Genomic DNA, 13021 nt, shown 5'->3' on the forward strand with positions numbered 1-13021 from the left:
CTCTCAGGGGTTTTGACACAGTTAGTGCTCTGAGGAATTTTACAAAAGCCTTTTGCTTTGCTTTGTTTTGTTTTATTTGTTGTTGTTGTTGATGTTTTACATCAGTCAACTGTAAAATGGAGCTTTTCTAGAGGTCACTGTCTGAGTGTCACAATCAGATTACTACAAGCGAGCAGGTGGCAGATACTGAACTGTACATGGAGAGCAGAGACCACCAGATGAAAGTACCAGTGCCAACAACGTGCAGCCCTGCCCATACAGGTTGATTGACAGGTTCTCTCGTCAAAGTAACTGCACAGAAATGACAACCCCCACGCTCTGCTGTTTATGGGTGCTATCTGTCCCCCAGCTGTTTGACCTCAGGGTTAGAGGAAGGGGCCAGCTGGTTGATGTGTTTTCCATGAGTTTCTCAGCAACTTTACAAGCAGATCAGCAGCAATGAAGTGAAAGCAATGCTCTGGTTGGATGGATGGATGGATGGATGGATGGATGGATGGATGGATGGATGGATGGATGGATGGGAAGACTAAGTTTACTGCCTATATTTTGATTCCAAATTTTTCACCTTTTATATAACATTTTTTGGTTTTGGTAGCATGTTAGCTTTTTCAAATTTCCATTATTTACCATCAACAATTCGTATGGATTAGTTTAAATTAAATAAAATTTAGAGGACAAAGATGGAAATAACTACAGACAAATACAATAAAGATCACAGTGAAAGAGTGTCTGAAGGCCTGACTGATTTACAGCTTCACTTGTTGACTTGTTGCCTTTTAACCATAATAAGTAGACACACACACACACACACCAGGAGAAACCTGCTGTTTGGTTACTTGACCTATGGATGGATGGCATGTGCTGGGGCTGGAAATAAAACCCACAAAGCTGCAATTAGACAACCACATTTAAAAAAAAAAAATTCGTCCAAGTTTAATTTGTCACCAATTATTTGATGACACTTTTGGAACGGCACCAAAAGCCACTGACTCAACCAGCAGCTGAAGCCTTCCTTTCAGGGTGAAAAAAAAAAAACGCTTTTTCTTTTAATGATTCATTATAATATTTTTTAAAAATTTTATTCTGATGTTTAAGAGTGATTTTTCAGAAAACAGTGTCTTTTTTGGTTGTTTAAATATCACATGTTAAATTGTGATACACAAGCTTATGAATGTATCTGGTGTGATATAATCAGTGTTTTCACACTAAATTGATGGGGGGATGTAACTGCAGCTTTGTACTGACCAGGTATATAAGAATGCTTTTAACCCATTCAGCCATGCACACTGCAGTTTACTGCCACCCAAAGTCTCATGAATATGGTTTCTATTAGAAAAAATACACAAACGAGGGATTGCTAATGCTTTTGTACTTCATCTTAAATTGATTCTTTAAAGAAATCTACCATGGGGTGCTAGGCGTGACCTTACTTCTGAAGTGGGTGCCAAAAGACATTTGAGACCCCCTACTGTAGTTTAACACATGGTTAGAATGAAGTGCTGTCACGTGCCTCACGTGTCTAAGTTGTTGAATGCAGGTGTGCCACTGACTAACATCAAACCTTAAACATGGTTTAAGACGGGGAGCTGACAACACAATCATTCATATGTTTTGGGGGTTTTTTTTTTAAATTTCGTGGCTTTGTTATGGATCTCTCGTTTCATCCACTGTTTTCTACACATACCAAAGGTTATGATGATGTTTGTAATGATAAAGGCACTGCTATTGTGCCTGGTTTCCATGGGTTGTTATGTGTCCCGTGTGCAGTAGGCACCCTCCAGGTAGCCAGCCCTCATTATGAGGCTGTTTAAAGTGTCAGATCAGGCCGACACCTGCTTCTCATTGGGAACAGCCTTGTATTGCTGAAAGGGAAGTGCAGTGCGCTGTGATAAAATCCGCCTACCTTTGATCTTCACACAAATGTTGTAAAAAAGCGACTCTTGTTCAGGCAGTTCACTTTTTCCTTTAGCAGTGAAGGAATCAGTTAAAATTTGTACACGTGTTTGCGGCTGAAGCAGCTACCTGCAGCTACTCACCAAAACACCATGCAAAAGCATTTCTGCTCCAACACAAAACCCCAAGGCAACCTGGTGTGGTTCTTTGAATTTAAGACAAAAGGAATCAGTATGATTTTCATGCATATCTGGTGTAGATTGATGATTTCTTAGAGAAATATTCTAAGTTTTTTTTTTCCTGTGCAGATAAACTCTGCAGCAGACAAGACAAGAACACATTTCACATGTAGTCAAAAATGCATAATTACAACAATATAATGGCAGTATTTACATTGCATCATATTTCTGTTACAAACCACAGATAAACAAAGTCTACGACCGCTCCAAGTCCTGGAGGAAGCAAGTCAGACAAGTAGGCTGCTGCAAGGCCATGAAGCATTTAATTGAGAAGTAAAAGAACTGTAAAATCAATATGGAAGCCTACAGGCAGCAGATAGTTATAAAGTTATGTTTTCACCTTCTAGTCTACTGTGTCAGATATTTGAAGCCAGAAAGAAAAAAAGTGGCAACCACAAGAGCTGAATGGGTTGATTTTAGTTGCACAAGCTTGGAGTTCTGCATTTGTACTGCCTGCAACTTTATACATGTCCTGAGGTAATGAGCAAAAAGTACCTGCCTTGTAATATGGGCAGGGCTTGGAGCAAACCTTTGTAGAAAGTAGATGACCCCATCAACCCCATCAACAATGTGAAATTCATAGTACTTGATAATGAGCTTGTTTAGATTTTTTTTTCTCTTTACTTTACCCCACTTCTTCTACCATGAGTGTGTCACACATTACATAAGGATTGCTCTCAATGTTTTTATTTTTGTCAGCTCCAGTTCAACGGTCTTTGTGTCTTTCCCCCATTTATTTCTTTATAAATAGATCATCATTTCATTGCTTATTCATTTAAATGCATATGGCAAATCCCCAGGCTTTACCATCTGAACCCCTGAATTAACATTGCTGAACAGGCTTTTCTTCACAGACAAACAAACATGTTGATTGGACAATTTCAGTGCCAGTTTCAGGTATCAGTATTAACAGGAATTAATCAGTTAAAAGGAATAAATTAGGAACTGAGAGAGAAACATATTTAACATTTTGAGCACTGATTAGTCTTCAGACAGTTTCTGGGTACCAACATAATTAAAATCTATTTTACTTCTCTGAGCTTCTTCCAAACAATGACTGCAGAGCTGGTGAGACTCCTGTCATCACAGTAGATGAAGCAGCTGATAATTTGCAGATGCTCCACTGTTCCTCCAGGGAACAATGAACAGGTTCATTATCAAACTGTGGATACCAAAATAAGTACTTTGCACATTAAGCAACATGAAAACAAGGACAACAAACTGTAAACAACATTTTCAAGGTCTCAAACAAGAGCAAGCAGTTTTTTTACCATCTCATTAGAGGAAATATACAAGGACCAAGGTAAGGATACAGGTTAGGTTCTCCTTAAAGTGTTACCGTGAAAGACCGCTAGCTCCGGCTGGATTCATAACTCACTGACATGTTAAACAGAAAATGTATAGTGTAACCTAAAGCATTTGAAGTGATTTATCTGGATTGGTTTAAAGGGAAGGACCTGTGGCTCTGTGGGTGGCAGGTTGTGTTTTACTGTGCACTCAGAGGAGGAAACTTCTCAGTTGGTAAGTGCTTCAATTTCAGCTTTTTTTTTAAAAGCATCCTGAGTGCTCAGCATGAGAGGAGCTTATTATTTTCCAATAAAGCCAGACAAAACCTGTAGGTGTCGAGTCACTGGAGCACACCTTATTATGATTAAAAATATATTTAAAAAAATGATATATGTATTTTTAATACCATAAATACCCACAAAATATAAGCCTCTAGTTTTGGGCCACAAATAATTGGAAAACTGGAGCATACTGGACTCCTTTTTTACCCTGAGAGGTCTTTTTTCTTCTTTTTAAATGAAGGGTGGACACGCTAAAGCAATAGTGAGTCAGAAATCAGTATCTTTAGATCTCTGAGTAAAGTCGAGCAGCTCTGGCCACAGACATAATTAGACTGAGACAGGACTGCTATGAAGTCAAAGCATCACCCTAATTACGCCTCATCCTGTGAAGAGGAGACAATAGCCTGGAATTTAAAAGTGAAAAAGAAGGAGCTGTTTTTGATGCCGTCTTTTCTAGTAAAGCTTGATAAGATTTTAGTGTCGAAATGTCTCAAACCAACTCCTTCTGACATGCAGCTATTTGCTTTCTTTTTTTCTTGTGCATAAACATCGAACTTTCTGAATCACGGTCAAAATTACTTTGCCATGCTTCATGGAGAAATCCATCCACAGCATTGATATCTGGAATTTGAAGGTTTCCATGCATTGCTGTCATGATCCATTTTAAATCACAAATCTCCCCTGATGATATTTTCCATTTGCTACATTTGGGTAAAGCTGCAGTTTCATGATATCTGGTGCTCCTGAGCTGCATCTGCAGTTTGGGTTTGGCTGGGATATGAACTATAATTGTGAGGCCTGGAGAAAAAGCCTGAATGAAAACAAATAGGACAATGTGTGAAACTGCTGGTCGAGCCTTCCACATGTTTAGTGTAAAAATCAGGAGCCTCTTTCAAACATGTAAACCAAGACAATAAACTTCACATTGTGTGTGTGTGAAAGAGAGAGAGCATCTGTATTTTTTTTGTAAAGTCTCTCACCCTCAGAAAATACAGTACTGTACTTTCAGCAGCACAAAGGCTTGTCATTGGTATCATAACCTCTAAGGTACTGCCTCTGTACCCTTGTAGTTTGTGCCTTACATAGACTGTTCCTGAACCTCTACTAACATTTTTTCATCTTGATGTAATAGCACCAAACTGGACATTTTAAAAAGTCATGAAACTTAAGAACTATTTATAATTTATTGTATGGTACTCTTCTAACCTTAATAAACACTCAAAGCTTTATTATTTCTGCACTTATGACCAGTTTTAGAAGCACCAATTAATGTAATATTCATGTGTTTAGACTGAGAGACTAAACAGTTGCTACAACAGGGAGAACGGAAACCTCATACTGTCAAACCCAAAACCTTCTTGCTGTGAAATGTCAGTGCTAAATTCTTCCTCATACTGCAATTAGGAAAGAAAGATAAACATAACATAAACCTGACAGAATGCATGAAATACATTCAGTCAACTTACAAGAAAATACAGTAAAAGCTTAATATTTTAGAGAAAAATGCATATTTCACCTGATTTGTTTTTATACTTAGCTAAGTTGAAATTGCCTCCTGTTATCACACCTTAAACTCTATCAGACATGGTCAATATGCAACTTTGGGTACTTTAAAACATAAACTTGCAAAAAGGTACATGTAGTTACGGTGAGGTCCAGTAACTGGCTCCCAGGGTACTTTTGTGAGATTGTACTTGCAGTGGAAGGGACTGACTTTAACTCTAATTTCTACAGTGCACTTGTGAACTTGGTAAAAATAATTCCCATTTGATAGCACACAGCTGGAGACTGCTGGGAAACTTATTGGACATCTACAAAACTCAGTTTCAACTGTATGCTTTTTTATTTTTTGAGTTGAAGAGAGAATAAAGAAGTTACAATTACACCAAATGAGAGTCTGAAGCCACATCTGATACTTAAACTTAAACCACCTCTCTCTCTCTCTCTCTCTCTCTCTCTCTCTCTCTCACTCTCTCTCTCTCTCTCTCTCAGGAGAAGTTGCACTCAAACATTTGAGAGGAAGTCCTTGAATCAGCAGCTGTGTGGCTGGAAGAAGAGCAACTCTCATTAAAATCTCAAGAGATTTACTATTAATAATGAAGGAGCTCTCCCCCATCGTTTTGCTGATTTCTTTTGCACACATTTGTTTTCTCTGTGCTTTTCTGGATGGAGCTCGCGCCCAGGAAGGTCCTGCTGCTGATGCACTTCGTCGGGGGTTGACATGGCAACATAACGGGCAGGTTTTCAGCATCCTGAGCCGTGGCTCTCAGTACAGGCCCTCCGCAAGGAGGCAAAGCGGATCACCCGGCCAGGGGAACCCCGTGGTTGTCCTCAGCAGTGCTAACGATACAGCCCGGGGCTCCCCGAGGGTCCCTGCGGCCAGCAGCTCGGCGCAATTACGCGCCATGACGCACCAGCGGCGGCAGCGACCTGACTCCGGCGCGGTCGGACGGGAGGACGTGATGGTGGGAGATGATCCCTACGACCCCTACAAGCCTTCCAACTATGACCCTTACTATAACTACTACAACTCGTACTACAGACCTAGACCTCGGGTTCAACCCCGACCCGGTTATGGCACCAGCTACCACCAGAATGGTAAGAAAACTAGCTTGTTTATTCATTAGGACGTCACTGACAAACCACCACAAAACAAGCTGGCATAATTAAAATCAGTAAAATTACACAAAAGCTCGGAAGGTTTTTTTTTTCATAAGACTGTGAGCTTACCATATATTTAAACACCTCGTATCTCTTGTGTTAAGTGTTGGCTCATAACCTCATGTTATTTTGTCTACATGTAGCTTTTTATAGGCTCAATGTTTATGCTCAACCAATAACCCTTTAAATGTTGACTTGAAATAAGGTAGATTTGCAGTTTCTACAGCCTTCCTCCATGTTCACGATGCCTGCAGGTGTTTCAGTGTAAAGATCCTGTAACAGCCTATTTCAGCTTTGACTATTTGGCACGACCAGTTTATACGTTTTTCCTAAGCACATTTATAATATGCCTTAAGGGGCTGATCTTAAAGCTAAATGTTGCTGGCTTTCAGCTTAGACCTACATGTTAAACTACACGGTATCGCAGTAGTATACTGGACCAAGGTGTCACTTTTAAAGTTTAAAGGTTTTACTTTCTGATGTCATAATGTCGTGTGAGTGAAAGTGAAAAGGGATGAAAACATGATGAACCAGGATTGCCAGTATAAATCTGCTGTGTCTTGTTTGCAGGACTCCCTGATCTGGTTCCTGATCCATACTACATCCAGCTCGCTACCTACGTCCAGAGAGTGCCCATGTACAACCTGCGCTGTGCTGCAGAGGAGAACTGCCTTGCCACGTAAGATATCACACAGCTGACTGCAGGCCTCGGTTCTGCTGCCTGCTATCAGATACATTTTATTTTCACACTGTGTGTGTTTTAAAATTCACCAATCAGCTGTAACTTCACTTTGATGTGAGTATGAGTGACTGATTGAACGAAAAAAAAATGTGTGTATGGACAAAATGGCTTTTTTAGTTTCAGATGTGAAACAGTATAAAAGGAGAGGCACAGATGTCTTCACTAATAACTAGCTGCACAGTCAGACAAATGCTGGTGTCCTTTTTTTACTCCCATTGAGATAATTTCTCTGTATGACATAAAAATGTGAAGCTAGGACTGACCAAAATTCAGGAGCTCAGTGAAGGAAGCTGACAACTTACTGCAGGTTCCTTCAGCAGCGCCCCCTGGTGTACAGAAGTCAGCATATACACTTAAAAGTGTTTTTTACATAGTATCAGAATCAGAATTTCTTGCTAAATGTTGAGCAGATTTACAACATTAGGAAATTGCTGTGTGTGGATGGATGGATGGATGGATGGATGGATGGATGGATGGATGGATGGATGGATAGATAGATAGATAGATAGATAGATAGATAGATAGATAGATAGATAGATAGATAGATAGATAGATATCAACTGATGCTGTGCTTGAGAGTCACCATCTACCGGAACCAAATTCCTCGTATGTATCTGCACATATACATGGCCAATAAACATGATTCTGATTCTGATTCTGATGAAGTGCTGTATTTGGGTAACCATCTACCTGTGTCCCAAAAGAATATTATATAATTTATAAGATACATTTAATAACATACTTTACATGGAACATACCTCATCTACTGAAATTCCAAATCATTTCCATTTCAGTGATGGACACAAGACCCAGTGTTTGTGCAGAATTCACTGGAGGACTCTTTTATTCATTCACACTGAAGACTTGACTTTGAGCTCGTCTCTCGTCACCATCTCTCCTCCTCTAGGTCTTCTCGTTATTCTCAGGATTATGACACCAGAGTTTTACTGAGGTTTCCTCAGAGGGTGAAGAACCAGGGAACGGCCGACTTCCTGCCCAGCAAACCTCGATATGCCTGGGAGTGGCACAGCTGTCATAAGTAGGTTGCCGGATGAAAGGGTTTAACGTGGTTTAGAGATTCACGTTGGTATACATTTATTATCCCAGTATTGTTCCTGGACTTACTTTCCCAGTTATTTGGTAGTTTACTGCCACACTGTGACTTTATTGTGGTGTTATTCAGTCACTTCCACAGCATGGACGAGTTCAGCCTGTACGAGCTGCTGGATTTCCGAACTTATAGTCAAGTGGCTGAGGGTCACAAGGCCAGCTTCTGTCTGGAGGACACCTCCTGTGATCCAGGATACTATCGCCGCTTCGCCTGCACCTCACACACTCAGGTACAAAATCACACTTGTTGAATTGTTAATGAGTGTTTAAGTCATTTTTGGGTACAATACTGAAATAAATTAATTTATATATTGGATTACGTCTATACTATTACTAAAGAGAAAAACACAGTAACCTAACTTGTAGACGTCATATCTTTTATAAATATGACAGAGTACTGTATAATGTGTACTTTTGGTGGGATACTGTGTTAGGAAGCAGTTGTTAGTTTCAGCTAAACCAACTTTTTTCCTGGTTCCTGAAAGCTGAAAACTCACTAATGCGCTTTTTTTACAAAAAAAAATAAAAAAAAGAAGAAATCAATATTTTAAAAATCTTAATATTAAAAGGAACAAAGAAAAAGTACTCTTGCTTAACAGTATGTAGCCTAGTTTAGGGCCTGAAACTAGATGATTTCTGAATGCAATTAAGCTACATTGCAAAACAGACTCCAGCAACAGTGGGACATAGGGCAGGACCCCCTGGTGGTGGCTGAAGCAGGTGGAGTTTGAAAGGCAGAATGATGGAAGAAGACTGAAATTTATAGCACACCAAAGGCTGATTGGCTCACATGGGGAGGCAGGATAATAACTGGGGATGATGAAAGAATTAAGTTTGACAGCGTTTAAAAGCAGAAGTGTCGTAAAGAATAGATTAGCAGTCCAAACACCCACAAATGCAGCCAGATGAATGAATACAGCTATCCCTTATTGAAGTTACTCATAAGCCTCAACAAAAATGTCTTAAAATTGTGTTGTGAATGTTTATATTAAGTTCACAGGACTGTGTTACTGTGGGTTTTGTTTCCCTTTGTTTTTCTAATAGGGTTTGAGTCCAGGTTGCTATGACACCTACAATGCTGACATCGACTGTCAGTGGATTGACATCACTGACGTCTCTCCTGGAAAGTACATCCTGAAGGTCTGATTCACATGTCGTGGTTTTGACCTTTCTGTGCCTTTTTCAAATACAAAACAATATATTATTGAGTTGTTAAAGATTGAAAATAGTAAAGTTTTGCCAAACGTTATTGATTTGGTCATATAATTTTCACCTCCTGCACTGATGAGTGTTGTAATACACTGTCTTTTCCTGTCAGGTGACAGTAAACCCCAGACAGCAAGTTCCAGAGTCCAACTTCAACAACAACGTCGCTCGATGCGATGTTCAGTACACCGGCACCTCTGCACATGTCTCTGGATGCACCATGACAGCGTGAGAAACCTCTACGTTTCCTTTACTGTTAATTCAGGCTGATTTGGTGAAGCTGTGAAATAGAAGAACAGCCACAGAACCATGTGATTACCATCACAAGAAATCAGCTGATGCATTTTAACATAAGGACGTCATTAGGTGGTAGTGAGACCTGCTGTGATATTCTGTCTGGAGATGGTGGCACTAACAAAAAGACAGGAGGCCGAGGTGGAGGTGGCAGAACTGAAGATGCTTCACTGGGAGACATCAGGATGGACGGGATTAGGAATGAGTATATCAGAGGGATAGAGCAGGTTGAGCAATTTGGAGACAACGTTAGAGAGGCAAGGCTAAGATGATGTGGACATGTGCAGAAGAGGGATAGCTGATATACTGGAGAAAGGAGCTAAATATAGAGCTGTCAGGGAGGAGGAAAAGTGGAAGACCACTAAGAAGATTCATAATTGTAGTGAAGGAGGATACGTAGTAGAGCAGTGTGGCAGAGGGGGATGCTAGGAAGAGGATGAGATGGAGATTTTTCCATCTCATCCATTACTGATTTTTTATTATAGATTTTCTAAAACTAGAAAATGAAGACTTCATTTCAGGTATAAAGGTGTAACTGTGTTCTGTGATTGATGATCACATGTAAAAGGTGCAATTGCAGATTTATTAATCAGCTGATTTGTCTAAGTAGTAAAAAAGATCAACATTTCTTGTGATTCTTTATGTTGTTTCAACCTGTGGAGTTCCACCTTATTTCCTGACTTTGTTCTGGGGAACACAACCACTTCCTACTGTCTCTACAAGATACCCACAGCTCAGTTTAATATTTCACCGAAGCCAGAATTCTGCATTTCGCTGACAGAAAAGTAAACTGAATTTTACTTCTCTGAGTGAAAATACGGGATGTTTCTTTAGCTTTTATCTAATTTATGAATTCAGAATGACTGGAACCAACTATCTATCAATCATCAGTACTTTTGCTTTGCTTTTTGCAGCTATTGAGGTGAATCCCCGGATATGAGCCTGAAGATGAATAGAAGACGCATACAGAGCTGCACAGGAGTTAAACTTACAGTTTGTTCACATGTGAGTCAGATGATTCAAATATACACAATAAAAATACTCAGGACATAGAAATACCTGAAATAGGGATGATATGCTGATTAATATTTTAGTATTTTTGAGTTACTGGGGTAGATGATCGATTTATCATGGATCCAAACCAGAGATGGAAAATAACTCAGTTTGTGGCTTTCAGAGCAGTTCTGATTCATTACATGTGTACTGTATTTCTATATTGAGAGAGACATTGTACTTTTTGCTTCCATACTACTACATGTATCTGACAGTTGGAGTTACTGGTTTCTTATTTTTTTCTTACTTTGCACATTTAGTTTTTATATCCAACATAAAAGTTTGTTTAAGGAAGCTAATTTTTACCCAAAGGCCATTAGATACACTTTTTTAGCCTAAATAATTTCAGGGCAGGATTGAGTAGGAATTTATGTGCCTTTATATCATGTTTTTTCTTTTAATTTAGTTTTCTTATGACCTTGTGAGCTTTTTCTATTTTAAACTGCAAAAAATTATTTCATGTGAGTGGGGCAAAAGAATTTATTTTGTTACTGCATACAGACATGCATGCTCTCTCTGCGCTTCTATAGACTGCTTCTCAATAAGATTTTTACCATTAGTATTAATTTAATGTTTGAAACTTTAAACACATTTCTTATGACAGTTTCTTTGCATTTTTAAATATAATGGACGTTTCATTTTTAAAGTATCCTGTATGATTTAATATGCTTTTTTGGTGCTATAGACTAGATTTTTGAGTTTTGGTGCTAAAATATATAAAGTTTGCACTTTGTGTTTACGAATTTAAAAAACGAACAAAAAAAATCCTGCCTGTAAATCCTTTACAAGTGAGTAAGTGTGTGTGTGTGTGTTTGTGTGTGTTAACTGTGTAAACACAGTACACAGTGTGTGTGCCTGATTACCTGTAACCACACATACCTGCAGAGCTGTGTATAGGCCAAGCTCATGTCTCATGTTATCATCCTGCATTTTTGCTTCATATCACACTAATAAAGTTTGCTTGAATGTGAAGTCATTCATGTTAACATTTGTCTGTTTTAATGTGAGTTTTCACCGTGTCCACCAGCAACTGTGGCTTAGATGGTAGAGCAGGCTGTCAACCAATCAGAAGGTCGATGGATCTTCCTTGGGCAGGTTGCCCCTGATACATCCATCACAGTGTGTGTATGTCAATGTTAGATAAACGGCCTTAAGTATAGATAAAAGCCCTGTGTGAAATAGACTTGTAGTGCAAAACGCAAAATTAGGTAGAAAGGTGCTACATACCAGTCATTTACCATTCAAGCTGTAGCCTCTGGGGCTGGAAAACAAAGCAAATGTCCATTTGAGGCTGACTCCAAAAGTGAGTCACTGCTAATAAATCCCCAGGCCAGCATTACAGGATAAAAAATAATGTTATCAGTCTCTTTTGGTCATGGATAGTTTCTTCCATAAGCACTAAGGTACAATCAAAGTACATGCTCCAGCTACGAGTGTAAAATACCAGTATTCCTTAGGTTGCCAAGTATTGATATTAGGCTGCATATTAAAGATGGTAAGAGCTACTGTGCCACATTATCCACATTTTGAAGCTTTAGCATGACTATTTTTACCGCCACAATGTTTTTCTTTGGTTTTGTTTGTTTTTTTTTTAGTCAAAAGCAGCTATATTTGAACAAAACAGTGGAATGCAACGTTAGCAACTAGCAAGCTTGCTTAGGAATGTGCACCCAAAAACTGCACGGGTGATCTACAAACACACAGATACCCACTAACTGGTGCTAAGCAAAAGAGGAATAAAATACAAAAATTTCATGCACCAAAACTGAAGCACAACTCCTTAAATAAAAAGCGATTAATGTTAGTCAGTTACTTTAAAAATCCGAACATTGCTACAGCTGCCAGTGATAGGACACGTGTACACACCCTGTAAAACTGGGCATTTTAACAAAAATAGTTTCTGATGATTGATTTACTTTTGTACGTTCATTATAGTAGCCATTACAGGGACTGCAGCTTTTAACAGTTCTCTGTTGCCTTCACTTTTCAGCCCCATGATTGCAGCTTGGTTCCATTAAGCACATATTTGTGTAAGTGTGATGCATCTATACAGTACATTGATGCAACTTGCTAACCATTGGGTGACATATATAGCAACAATTTACAAGAACAGTCATATTATTATTATTATTATTATTATTATTATTTATATTACAATAAAAAGACCTACAATATTGAGAATAAGCTTAACATTCAGATGGTCCTCTGTGAGGAAGCCGTTGGTGATGGTGGGAAGGAAGATCTCACCATTTAAC

At 39.0% G+C, this 13021-nt stretch overlaps 1 protein-coding gene across 1 annotated transcript; it reads left to right on the forward strand.

Annotated features, from left to right (window-relative positions):
* The first annotated feature begins 5796 nt into the window (after positions 1-5796).
* On the forward strand, positions 5797-9651 carry LOC134639069 (protein-lysine 6-oxidase-like). Its single transcript, XM_063490103.1, has 6 exons — positions 5797-6298; positions 6932-7040; positions 8011-8142; positions 8287-8443; positions 9258-9353; positions 9532-9651. Exons 1-6 carry the CDS (start codon positions 5797-5799, stop codon positions 9649-9651), a joined length of 1116 nt encoding a protein of 371 aa, XP_063346173.1.
* Positions 9652-13021: the final 3370 nt, after the last annotated feature.

This window comes from Pelmatolapia mariae, linkage group LG12 (genome assembly GCF_036321145.2).
Source record: "Pelmatolapia mariae isolate MD_Pm_ZW linkage group LG12, Pm_UMD_F_2, whole genome shotgun sequence".
Taxonomy (NCBI): Eukaryota; Metazoa; Chordata; class Actinopteri; order Cichliformes; family Cichlidae; genus Pelmatolapia; species Pelmatolapia mariae.